The 12,324-nt window shown below is 42.5% G+C and overlaps 1 protein-coding gene across 1 annotated transcript in view; it reads right to left on the reverse strand.

Annotated features, from left to right (window-relative positions):
* The window catches only part of LOC102570455 (probable acyl-CoA dehydrogenase 6), a 180,138-nt gene that overhangs the window by 69,351 nt on the left and 98,463 nt on the right, over positions 1-12,324 (reverse strand). Inside the window, exon 3 of the mRNA XM_019497759.2 lies at positions 7,675-7,804. Coding sequence (XP_019353304.2) covers positions 7,675-7,804 — 130 coding nt within the window. The remainder of the gene's footprint in view (positions 1-7,674; positions 7,805-12,324) is intronic.

Consider the following 12,324-nt stretch of genomic DNA (forward strand, 5'->3'; position numbering starts at 1 on the left):
TACACTGACAACTGTGTTATTCTTGCGCGAGAATCCACCAATCTGCAATTCACTTCTGATCTTTTCTCAGGTGCCTATCACAGCCTGGGACTCTCCCTTAACATTGGGAAGACCAAGGTGCTCCATCAGCCTGTCCCAGCACAAACTGCTCCACTCCCCACACAAATTAATATTGGTGAAGAGTCCCTGGAAAACACTGAGCATTTCCCATACCATGGCAGTCACCTCTCCCAGTAGTCAGTCTCGATGTAGAAATCAAACATAGAATGTAGAAACTGCTGTGTCAGTGTATCGTTCAGGAAGCTGCTTCACTGTGTCTTTGCTGACCGAATACTGCAAATGGAAACTAGGATCTTGATCTACAATGCAGTGGTTATCTCCAGGCTCCTCTATGGGTGTGAGATGTCAGTGACATATCAGAGCCAAAGCCATTTTAAGTGCCTGGAATGGTTTCATCAGCATTGCCTCAGGAAGATCCTTTGCATTAGATGGGAAGACTAATGCACCCATGCCAGCATCCTCTCTGTAGCTAACGTAACCAGCACTGAGACAAAAATCATGAAACATCAACTCCACTGGGCTGGCCACTGTGTGGATAGCTGGCACTCATCTCCTGAAGCAAGTCCTCTTTTCTCAATTTACTCATGGTAAGATGACCTGCAGAGGACAAAGAAAGCGCTACAAAGATACCCTGAAAGCATACCTTAAGAACGGTGGCATCAACCGTATAAATTGGGAAGTGCTGACTGGTAACAGGTCTCAATGGTGCTGCACCATACATCGAGCTACAGCTCACTTTGAAGAGAACTGTCTTGCTCAGCAAGCTGAGAAACAGCAGAATAGGAAGCAAAGTGCACAATATCTTCATCAACAGTTGTGCCCACCTCTCCCACCCCCAAGGCAATACTTGTCACATCTGTGGAACAACATGCAGAGCACAGATTAGACTCCTCAGCCACCTTAAAACTCACCAGTAATCCCTCCCTGGCAGACGTCATTCTCGTATCAAGGGATGATTATCACTGGCTAAACATTCGGAAACACAGGCTCCAACCTCTCCTACACCCTGGCCACACGCCAACCTACGAGATGATACTCAGGATCTTTTACGACTGGCCTCTTTTGATGTCTTCCCCAGTACTCACGTGTCCTCCTCCACAGACTGGCGCCATGGGCTCTAGCCAGAGCCGGAGGGTCTGGTAACGCTCAGTCTTCAGGACTACCCCTCTCAATGCCCTGCGCGTCCCATGACGGATACTGTTGATTGTCGCTGTGTTCTCACATGGTCTTCCGTCTCCGAACGGGGTCTCTAATTCCCCGAGCCCGGTGTAGTGTGCTAGGCTCCTCTGCTCAAGACAGGGAACAGAACAGATCTAACTAAGTAAGAAAAGCATGAGCCAAACGCTCACCACCGGAGAAGCCCACGCCATGGGGTCTGCCTCTGGATAAGGCTTCCCCCTTGGTCAAACCTGCATCCCTGGGACACTGGGTAAGACCTGAAACTGCACCCTGCTGGGGAGATGAATGGTGTGGTGGGACTGTAGTGGGGCAGCCTCCAGGAAATGCTACACCTATGGGTGAGGTGAGGATGGGGCACTGTAAAGCCTCAGCCCCTACTGCCTTGTTGTTCACCCCATAGAGGGGAAAGGCTTGGGGCTTAGGTCCACCAAGTAAGACCTGAGGCCCGAGGGGTGAAAGGCCCAGAAAGTGTGCGTGTGGTCCAGTAAGGGGGCAGAGTGAGTGTGTGGCCTGAGACATGGGTCAGAGTGTGGCCCAGATACAGGTTGGATTGCAGTCCAGTGAGGGGCCGGAGGAGTGGTCCGGTGAGGGGCCAAGGCCCACCAAGAGGGACCTAAGACCTGTGTGGGCCAGAAGCTGAATACGGCCCAGTAAGAGGTCAAGGAGAATTGGATGCCATCTGTAAGGCATAGGACACAGTGTAGGGGTGGTTCGGAGTCATGTGATTGGCCCAGTACACCAGGGCTGCAAATGGGGCAGCCTTCCACATTTTACATCAATCCATTTACATCAAGGCATGGCAGGAGAGTGCAGGGGCAGACTGCCCTAGAACAGAGGGGATATGGGGCATCTACCTCTTTGGGTGCCCAGGGACAGACCTTGTTACACCCGGATTCAAGTAATACATTCTATGGCTTTGTGCCTTTTCTCTCCTCTTCTTTTACCTACACAGCACTACATCTTACTACACAGTAAATGCATTGTTTCCACATGCAGTGTTTACTGAAAAGATAAGCCAGCTTTTGACAGTTATAACCTCATTTGCCACTTCAGAGAATATTTTCTTCTTTTTAGTTTATCCAACTGAGGTTATTTCAATAACTAGTTCATTCAAAGTCCAGAAATTGATTTGAAATTAAAAAACAAGAAACCTTTTTTTTTCTTATTTTATACATAACTTTTTAGGTAAGATGCTGAGCTCTACTATATCTAAAACCCCAAAAGACATGGCCAAAACCAGTAAGTTCAATTCACTAACAGCAATTACTATTTTTATTAAATCAGTTTTAAACACTAATTTTTTTTTTAATTCTCATCTATTCAGGCTTTTCCACACCTTTCTGTGACTAATAAAAGCAATTTTAAAATAGTGCTTTTCTCTAAAATCATATGTAAAATAATAGTATAATAAGTAATAAAACTCATTCCTTATTTTCATATGTGTAAAATGCATTATGTTCTAAAGTAAAAATTAGCATGCATTTATTCAGATTCTTGTCTATATAGTGTACCCTCCCAGTTAGCAAAATATAGTCTAAAATGTAGTGGAAAAGTTATATGTAGTTGCAAATCAATATGTCATAATAACTTTCAACCAAAAAAGAAATTCCTTGTGAGAAAAATCCCAGGATGCACAGAGCCTAGTCATCACTGCCTGGTGGGATTTCTTTCCAGAATAATGCAAGGCTATATAGGTGCAATGATTCAGAAGGTGAGCAGCTAGAACCAATGTAACAAAGAAAATGAGCTAATTTAAAAGGCAGTACTATATATAAAAACTCCCGGTCTCATTTTATACCTAGAAATAGTCCTGTTCTTTTACAAATAAAGTTCTTTATGAAAAATCTAACGGTGGACAGAAAAGATATTAAGAATCATAAGAAGAATTCTCTCCAATCGCTACAGCTTAGATAGAATCAGCAGTACATGTTGAACTCAATAAAGTAAATCCAAAATTTATTTCTTACCCGCTAAGTAATTACTGTTTGTCTTACTATCTAGTTAGAAGCAAGAGAAAAGGATGCTAAGGCTGAAAGATTTCTACATCAAAGTTACAGCACTAGAGATGAAACAAAATAAATTGGTTTAAAGTCCAAGGGCAATAACTTCAGCTGCTCTTTCACCTGAAAACTTGTTTCTGAATTCTACCTGTTAAACTCAAAAGCAAGTATTATACCTAGAATGTTTTTGAAAGATCTGCCAGACAGCCATAATTAGAGTCAGATGTTTGAAAGGTCAGATCTTTTCTGATGGATCATTCTGCAGTCAGTTTTCAAGTAAAGAAATAGCCCTAGACTTTCTTTTAGTGTTTATTTTATTTTATTTAGCAATTCCATGTATGTCAAACTTTACTAGCACAAGAGCAATTTTAAAAATGATGTGATTCAATAATGACTAAAAGTACACATCTAACTTTTTATTTGACTGGAGTGTTAAAAATTAACATTTTCACTGGTCAGGTTAGTTTGTAAATCTCCTATACTGTGGGGTGTCTTCACGTATGCTAAGCTCTTGATAGTACCCTTCAACAGCAAAGCGATAAATGTAGTGTGCTCTCATACTGGGATAAGGGATATGTGTGTGGGATAGATGTGGTCTTGATTACTTTCTTGGAGGCTATCATTGGTACATGTTGGGAAAACACTGCCTAACACTAAGTAACGCAATTTTGTCTTTAGCCAGCCATTGATTTGTTTTAAACCTCAGGGAAGAAGTAAAAATAATAAAAGCCTGTGAAGGTGGAGGGGAGAGCTATCCTCCACAGGCTTATAAAACATTACATTTTTATTCCCTAAAGTACAATAAATGAACTGCAGTCATAGTAAAAGTGATAAAAGGTATAAATGCTACATATCAGCAAGGTTTTGGTACATTTGCGCAAGGCGAAGAACATGCTTTTTCAAACGACTCCCCAGTGGGTAAGACTTCCTAGCTCATAATATGACGGGGCAGCTCTTGGGGCTGGGTCTCATGCTGGCCCGCCCACCTGTCTCTACGGAGCAGTGCACCCAGTCTTGCCTGCCACTACTTTGCTGTTCTCAAAATGGGTGGTAAAATGTGGGAGACTGCCCATTACATGCCCCAATACCAGGGGGCACCATCTGCAGCTCCGACCTCCCCTACACTGCAGCTCATGCCTTGCAGATGGTATCACTGTTCTTAGCATCTCCGGCCCCACACCGGGCCCCATAATCCTCCCGTCTGGACCCCAACTGGATGCCTCCTATCAGGCAGCCTACTCTGTCCTCATTCTGGGCTGCCTAGATCCCTGTACTCTTCCCCCTCTCAGGTGTGCCCGCCCCCCGGGACCTTTGGCCACATAGGCCCTGGTCTCACCTCCAAGGTCAGTCAAAAACCCAGGCCCTTGGCTCTGGGAGTCCCTCGTGTTGAGCCCCTGGCTCTTTTGACCTATCTGGACCTGGCCCCAGCATCGGTCAATTGAAGGTGCCTCAAGTCAGGCTTCTTGAGCATCTAGCCCACTCTCTCTAATGGGTGCACCCTCTCAGCCATAACTATGGAGTAACCCACCCAGTTGTGGGGGCTGGGGTTATTGAGGCACCCTGACCCGTCTTTCACCAGAGTGGTAACTGGCCTGGCATTTCCTGGGGGCTCCCACGCCAGTAGGAGCCCCACCAAGCCACCCATCCCTGGCAGGGTGCAGTTTTAGTTTGCGCCCAGGACCAAGAGCCTCCTAGCCATCCCCATAAGCTCTTGCCCTTACCTCCTGGTTGTTCTTGCTGCAACTCAGATAGGCAATATTTCTACCTCTGTTGTAGCAGCAAACTACAGCCTTTATATACTAGATTCTTAAAATGGCTGCCGCCATCAGGCAGATGCCTGACCCCGCCCTTAAAGTGGCAGGCACCAACAGTGCCCTGCCACACACAACTACATGGAAGAAAGATTTGTTTTAAGTTACACAAGTATATCCCTACTTCCAGATTTTGCAGTTGCGTTAAACTGTATACTTTGCATTCAGATGGGAAAAGAAAAACAGAATGTCCTTTTGTGCATAACTTCATGTCCTATATAATCAATGGATAGCTGTATGCAGTTAAACATCTGTATTCACCATCAAAAAAGAAAAGTTTTAGGGCCATGTATTAAATGCACTTAAAATGCAAGCAGTAAAACATGTGCTAAGTGTGCTCATATGATAGTAAAGTTGCAACTTTTTGTGCGAGTATTCCCCAATCATAGTAAGTAATGTGTTCAACTACCACTAGACTGCTCCATGGAGATAATATGAGCAATTGGTTGGTCCTCACCTAGTCATGACATCAGCCAGGGACCCTTCAGCTGTACCAAGCCTTCAGGTAGAATGAGGAAAGCCACGCATCAGGAGGAAGGATCTTGGATCTTTCACTTGCAAGTTCCTCCAGGATCAAGTTGACAGCTGGGCACCTCCAGGGCCAGAAAGTCCTGGGGCTGCAACTAACGATCAGCTGATTGGCAGTCTCAGCTCTGGCACTGCACCGCAGCTGGTTCAAGACTGGTGTGGTCCTGGGGCTGGGACCAACACTCAGCAAGCAATGTATGTTAGAGATTGTAGTAAACACTACCCTTTGTCTGCTCAGAACATGCTCTAACTTTAATACCACAAAAAATGTAACATGTACTAAGTGTCCCGATCAACAAGGCCCTTAATTTACATATTTTAAAGGCTATTAACTTATTACCCTCATCTGGTTTTGATAGTTTTCCACATTTACCCCTATTAATGAGCAATAGTGTTATCAGCTCATTGTATGAAAATGGAAGCTGTTATTTAACTCTTCAATTATGTCAGATGCAGCTACTTGACTGATGATGTCCCAGATCCAACAAAGTCTCTTGGTAAATCAGTAACTCTTAGCATGTGAGTTTCCCAAGGTTGAAGTGTGTGGCTGGCATGAAGCCTATATCTGGTTTTGTGGGCTGATTTGGGCCAGATTAACTATGTTATGAGAGTATGAACTTTGCTCCCGATGTTAGAGGATAACAGTGGGAAGATGACTTGTTAGTAGCTGTTGTTTAGAAATGCAACTAAGAGGGTCTCCAAAGTTGAAGGAGAGTGAATGATATAGGTATGACAGCAGCTGAAGCTAAATAAAAATGAAAAATTACGAACTAAGAAAGACCCTTTAAAAATACATTATTAAGAAACAGCAGATAAGCAAATACCTGGAAACTTAAGTAGATATACAGGTCCAGTCAGTGTGATAGCCATTAAGGGAATTAGGAGACAATTTTACTGTACCACTGACCATTACTTCTGAAAAGTCATTGTGAACTGAGGATGAACTGGAAGGTATGTGAAAAGCACGTCCAGTGTGAATTTGCACAGATGAAACAGGAGTACACCAAGTAATTGCTACTTAATATCAGTGCACACTGAGATGAATTTGTCCCAGAGAGGGTATACAAATCTATAAGCAGTAAAAAGCATGAAGTTATCAAGGAATGTGCAAACAAGAATCTTATAACGATATTTCTCTCTTGCTGCTTGTGCCACCCATACCTCTCATTTTCTTTATTCACATGTGGTTTGTAAGTTACAATCATTCTGTACATTTAGGGAATGCCAAAATTAGAGCAAATTATATTTGTACCTATTTTCTGGCTCTGTCATAATCCATGTCTGGGGAATGCTATCCATTTATGTTGTCCCTGAATTTGGTTCAATATTTCTCTCTCATTATTCTTTATTTTATATTTACAAACTGTGATTCTTTTCTTGTTCTGACAGTTTTATCTGAGGACATGAAGTAGGTTTCCACTTCTAAGAAATATGAATATAATTGACTTTAAGTCAGTTGTGCCACTTAATATTAGTCCCAGGATGTCAAATAATTGAGTCTTACTTGCCTCTCAAATCAAATTACTATTGTTCGTTTTTGGCATCAGCTATTGACTCTGTGTCCTGCAATATACTAATGTGGTTGGCAATGTTAATGCCTTGAAATTCCGTATTTAAATGATGTTTGGTCTTGCTCGTAGTAATCAATGTACTGCAGTAAAAGGTGGCATATTTTTCTATCTCTGAGAAGTATTACCTAAATTAGACTATTTCTAAAGATAGACTATTTCTATCTGCCAGCAGTGTACGAGACAAATCTCGGTCTTCCTCAAGCAATTATTTTAAGTAAGTAATTTTTATTAGACTTTTACACTTATTAAGAAATTTCATTTAAGCCAAAGCTCTGAGTTTAGGAACATGGCATCCAATTTTAAAATATTAATCTTCCAACATAAAATAGAAATTGTCCTGTTAAACTATACTACTTGCAGGTGAAAATAAATAGGTGTTTCCTTCTTTACCTGTTTAATAAAGCATACAAAATAGTAAATTTGGACGGTAACTTTTTCTCCAATTCCAAACATATGATTGTATTTTCTAACAAATTTGAAAATCCTAACAAAAGGTAGAAAATGAATATTTTTTCTGAAAATTACCTTGTTAGAGCAGGCGTAGCCATGTCAGTGTGCACTCCAATAGCCATAGGAACCCCTCCACAATGAATATTTCCCAGTTCTTCTGCCATTGCAGTACTATAGGAAAAGTCCAAGCCCAGGCCGCCATATTCTGAAAATATCAATAGTGTTGATATTTGCAAATAAACAAGAGCCAAGAAAATCAATTTAATTGTGTTCTACAAGTTGAGGCTATCGTGTAATTTTTGAAGACTTAACAACGACAAACTTCTATTAGAGCTAAATGCTGTTGCAAGATGCTACAAAAAACAAAAAGATTACTCTTTCCATAGCTGTTTCATATGCAGTCAAGATCACTTGAGTATGCAGTCTTTTCAGCTCTCATGCGTTAAACAGGATTAAGCCTTGCCTTAGGTGGAGGGGAGAGTGTCATGAAAAAATTGAGGGAATATAGAAAATAGTATCTGATTCACAGATGATCCTATTCCGAGTTTATACAGAACCTTTGCTCAAAAACAACATTAGATGGAGGAATGCTATTGAATGTGTATATTTTATGTCTAGATTAAACCTGGTGGCCTTGATATCTTAGTCAAATTCCAGTGAAGGTAATTATACCCCTCCTCATATTCCATCCTGCAAATTCAATTACAAAGATGTTATTCTTCACCTCCTTCCTAAATCGCATAAGGTTGCCTAACATTAGCAAACAGTTGTGTATCATACCCCAGAAGGACCAGAGTTCCATAAACTATTTTAATTTGTAAAAGAATTACATTCCAGATGACATGTTATCAGACAAGCCTGGGCTGGCAGCAGGTTTGGCGGGTCAGCCCCAGGCCCCAGTTGGTGGTAGTGGAGAAGCTGGCTGAGGCATGAGCACTGAAGTGTGCAGCCATGTAGCAGGCAGTCCCCGCAATTTATCACCTTGTGCCCCAGCCAGCCCCAATCACCATCTACACATGTGTTTCACTGCACTTAATTACTCTGTGATAAGACAGTATTGTCCCTGACAATACTATCTTATGGTGGAGTTAATTAATTTACTGTGCTCTAATACAGGTAGACACTGACGCTTTACTGAAGAGCTAATTAGCCAGTGCACTAAAGCACACATGTAGACACACCGAGTTGGTGGCATTTTGCTACCTTATTCTTCTGCTTCAAAGCCTGCTGCAACTGAGGAAACATCAGACAAGTGGGTGTGAAAAATCATTATGTGGTTCTAACACCTGCCTTCTGTTTCTTCTATTTCCATGTTTAGCTACGCTTGCTGGCATTGACTACTTGCTATCTGAGCTTAACCTTACATTGTCCTTCTTTGACGTTTCCATTACAACACTCATGGCCAAATTAAAAAACAACATAGCTCATATAAACACATGATTTTGCAAGCTATTATCTGTTTCCTAAACCCACAGGGAGTGCCTTTGTGTATCCTCTTCTGCAGCCTGCAGGGAAATCACATCCTCAAAGGCAAGGTCCAGAGTTAAGTTCTTGTTTCTGTGTAATCCAGTCTGATCCCCCTCAGGATTTTCAAAATTTGAAATAATTATTATATTTCAAAACTGAGTTTAAAAGCTAGCCAAAAAACATTTATTTAAAGGGGGGAGAACAAACACTTCCCTCAGGGAATTTAAATAATGAAGATGAATAATCATAAATTGAGGAGGTCTATAACAGAATGTACCATCAACCTTAGCTGCTGTTACAAGAGCCCTAGAAATGAACAGACTGTCTAGCAAGGGAAAAAAAATGATTTTTAAGGAAAGCAAGTGAGCAATGACTACCCAAGCATCATTTTGATATGTTCCTTCAACTCACATGCTTTGGCACAGATATATACACATATGCGTGTACACACACACACGCACCAGTTATAATATTTCATATTTATCAATATTTTGGTCATTTTGTTTCTTTCTGGAAACCTGAACTGAAAAGTAGGAATTATTTATCACATTGAATACAAGATGAGGTCCCCCCCCAAAATCAGCATAGGGGAAAAAAGACTCTCATCTTATAACTGCATACAAGGAAACTCATTAAATACCTTGCTTATCATTAAACTACTGCATAAAGCAGCATATGCACAATGGAAATCAACTATCCAGTAGATTATATGCAGCCAACACTGAACATGACCATAAAGTGCAAAGCAATAAGGCAAGCATATTGATGGTAACCATTTGGGGTTTTCTGTGGCCCTTAAAAAAATACAAGCACCAGGCCTGGAAGTACTGCAATGCCAGGCCAACACTCAGAGGGGCCAGAGCAAGCACAACCTCCCCTGGGGCCAAAAATGCTGATTCATAGGTGTTAGGGGTTGGAAGGGACCTCTCAAGGTCATCAGGTCCAGTCCCCTTGTACTTGGGCAGGAAAAATGTGAGCATCCAGATGTTTTTTTAAAGATATCCAGAGTAGGTTATTGTAACACTTCTGGGGGGAGTCTATTCCAGACCCTGTACACTTGAGTTGTAAAGAAGTTTTTCCTTATTTCTAATTTAAAGCAGTCTTCTAGCAATTTATGACTGCTAGTCCTAGTCTTCGCCTGGGGAGCCCTGGTGAACAGATGTTCTCCTAGTCCCTGATATGCACCCTTTATATAATGAAAGGTTGTCACCAAGTCCCCTTTGAGTCTTCTCTTTTCCAGGCCGAAGAGACCCATGTCTCATCCTCTCATCATATGGCCTGTTTTCCATACCTCTAAACATATGCATAGCCCTGCTTTGGACTCTTCTCAAGCTTCTCTACATCTTTCCTGAAGTGTGGTGCCCTGGACTGGATGTAGTACTCTAGCTGCAGTGCCACCAAGGCCGAATAAAGCAGTAGGATGATATCTTTAGTAGTGTTTGAGATGCATCAGTAGATGCATGCCAGTGTTTTGTTTGCTTTGCCAGCTACAGCATCACATTGGTGGCTTATGTTCATTGTATGATCAAGACCCCCAGGTCTCTTTCGCTTGTTGTGCTAGTAAGTGTAGCACTGCTGAGCCTGTAAGCACGTTGAGGGGTGTTTCTCCCCAGTTGAAGCACCTTACACTTCTCAGTGTTGAGCATCATCAGGTTTTGATCCGCCCACCTTCCAAGCTTCCCCAGGTCAGCCTGTGTCCCCAGCCTATCCTTCAGCATAACCACAGTCCCCCATAATTTGGTGTCATCTGCAAACTTTGCCAGTCCACTTTTAACACCCAAGTTCAAATCATTAATGAATATGTTAAAAAGTACTGGTCCGAGTACTGAACCCTGAGGGATGCCACTGGTCACCAAGTGCCATGTTGACTCAGTTCTATCTATTATTACTCTCTGGGTCCTGCCTCAGAGCCAGTTCCCTAGCCACCAGACTGTTGGGTTATCGAGGCTGCGGTTCTCCAATTTTACCATCGGCACATTGTAGGAGACCAACTCAAAGGCTTTTTTGAAGTCCAAGTATATGATGTTAATTTCTTGCCCTTATTCAGGCAGCATGTTACTGGATCATAGAAGGAAATGAGGTTGATCAGGCATGACCTGCCCACAATGAAGCCATGTTGGCTATTAGAATGTTGCCTTCCATTAACCTATTCGTAATGGATTCTTTGATCATTTTTCCAAGATTTTTCTGGGGATTGAGGTCAAACTGATTGGCCTGTAATTCCTTGGATACTCCTTCCTCCCCTTCTTGTAGATAAGCACCACAATGGCCCTCTTCCAATCTTCTGGAACCTCTCCCAAGCACCACAAGTTTTCAAACAGTTTTGCCATGGGTCGTGCAATGACATTGGCCAATTCTTTCAGCACTCTTGGGTGCTCTCTGATGGAAGCCTCCATCAGGATATGTCAGTTTAGCCCATCTGAATAAGATATATATTACTGCTCACTACATGCAGTCCCCCTCAACACTAGTCTTTTTCCAAGTCATGGTGAGCGGCTACAATGAATGCATTTTTCCTTCCTCTTCAGTAGCATACCTGAGCTCCACCTTTCTTTTCCATTTTTATAGATTCATAGATTGTTAGGGGCTGGAAGGGACCTCGCAAGATCACTGGGTGCAGCCCCCTTGCACTAGGCAAGAAAGACAATGGGTCAGGTGACCTCAGCAAGGTGACCATCCAATCTCCTCTTGAAGATTTCCAGGGTAGGTGATTGCACCACCTCTGCAGGGAATTTATTTCACAGCCTGGACACCCTAACTGTAAAGAAGTTATTTCTAGCGTTAAGCCTGAAATGGTCTTCCAGGAGTTTGTGCCCATTACTCCTGGTTTTCCCCAAGGGTGCCCTGGTGAACAGTTGTTTGCCAAGCCTTTGATGTATTCCCCTGATGTAGCAGTAAGCTGTTACCAAGTCCCCTCTCAGCTTTCTCTTTTTTAGGTGGAAGAGGCCCAAGTCCCTCAGCCTTTCCTCATATGGCTTGCCTAGCAAGGCTCTGATTATACGGGTGGCTTTTCTCTGGACTCTCTCAAGCTTGTTGAAGTGTGGTGCCCAGAACTGGATGCAGTACTGCAGCTGAGGTCACCAATGCTGAGTAAAGTAGAAGAATCACTTCTTTGGTTTTGCTTGAGAAGCATCAGTTGATGCACGCCAGAGTATTATTTGCCTGACTGGCTACAGCATCGCACTGACAGCTCATGTCCACACTATGATCTATTATCACTCCCAGGTCCCTTTCAGTAATGGTGCTAGTCTGTTTGGT

Source organism: Alligator mississippiensis, chromosome 5, assembly GCF_030867095.1.
Source record: "Alligator mississippiensis isolate rAllMis1 chromosome 5, rAllMis1, whole genome shotgun sequence".
Classification (NCBI taxonomy): domain Eukaryota; kingdom Metazoa; phylum Chordata; order Crocodylia; family Alligatoridae; genus Alligator; species Alligator mississippiensis.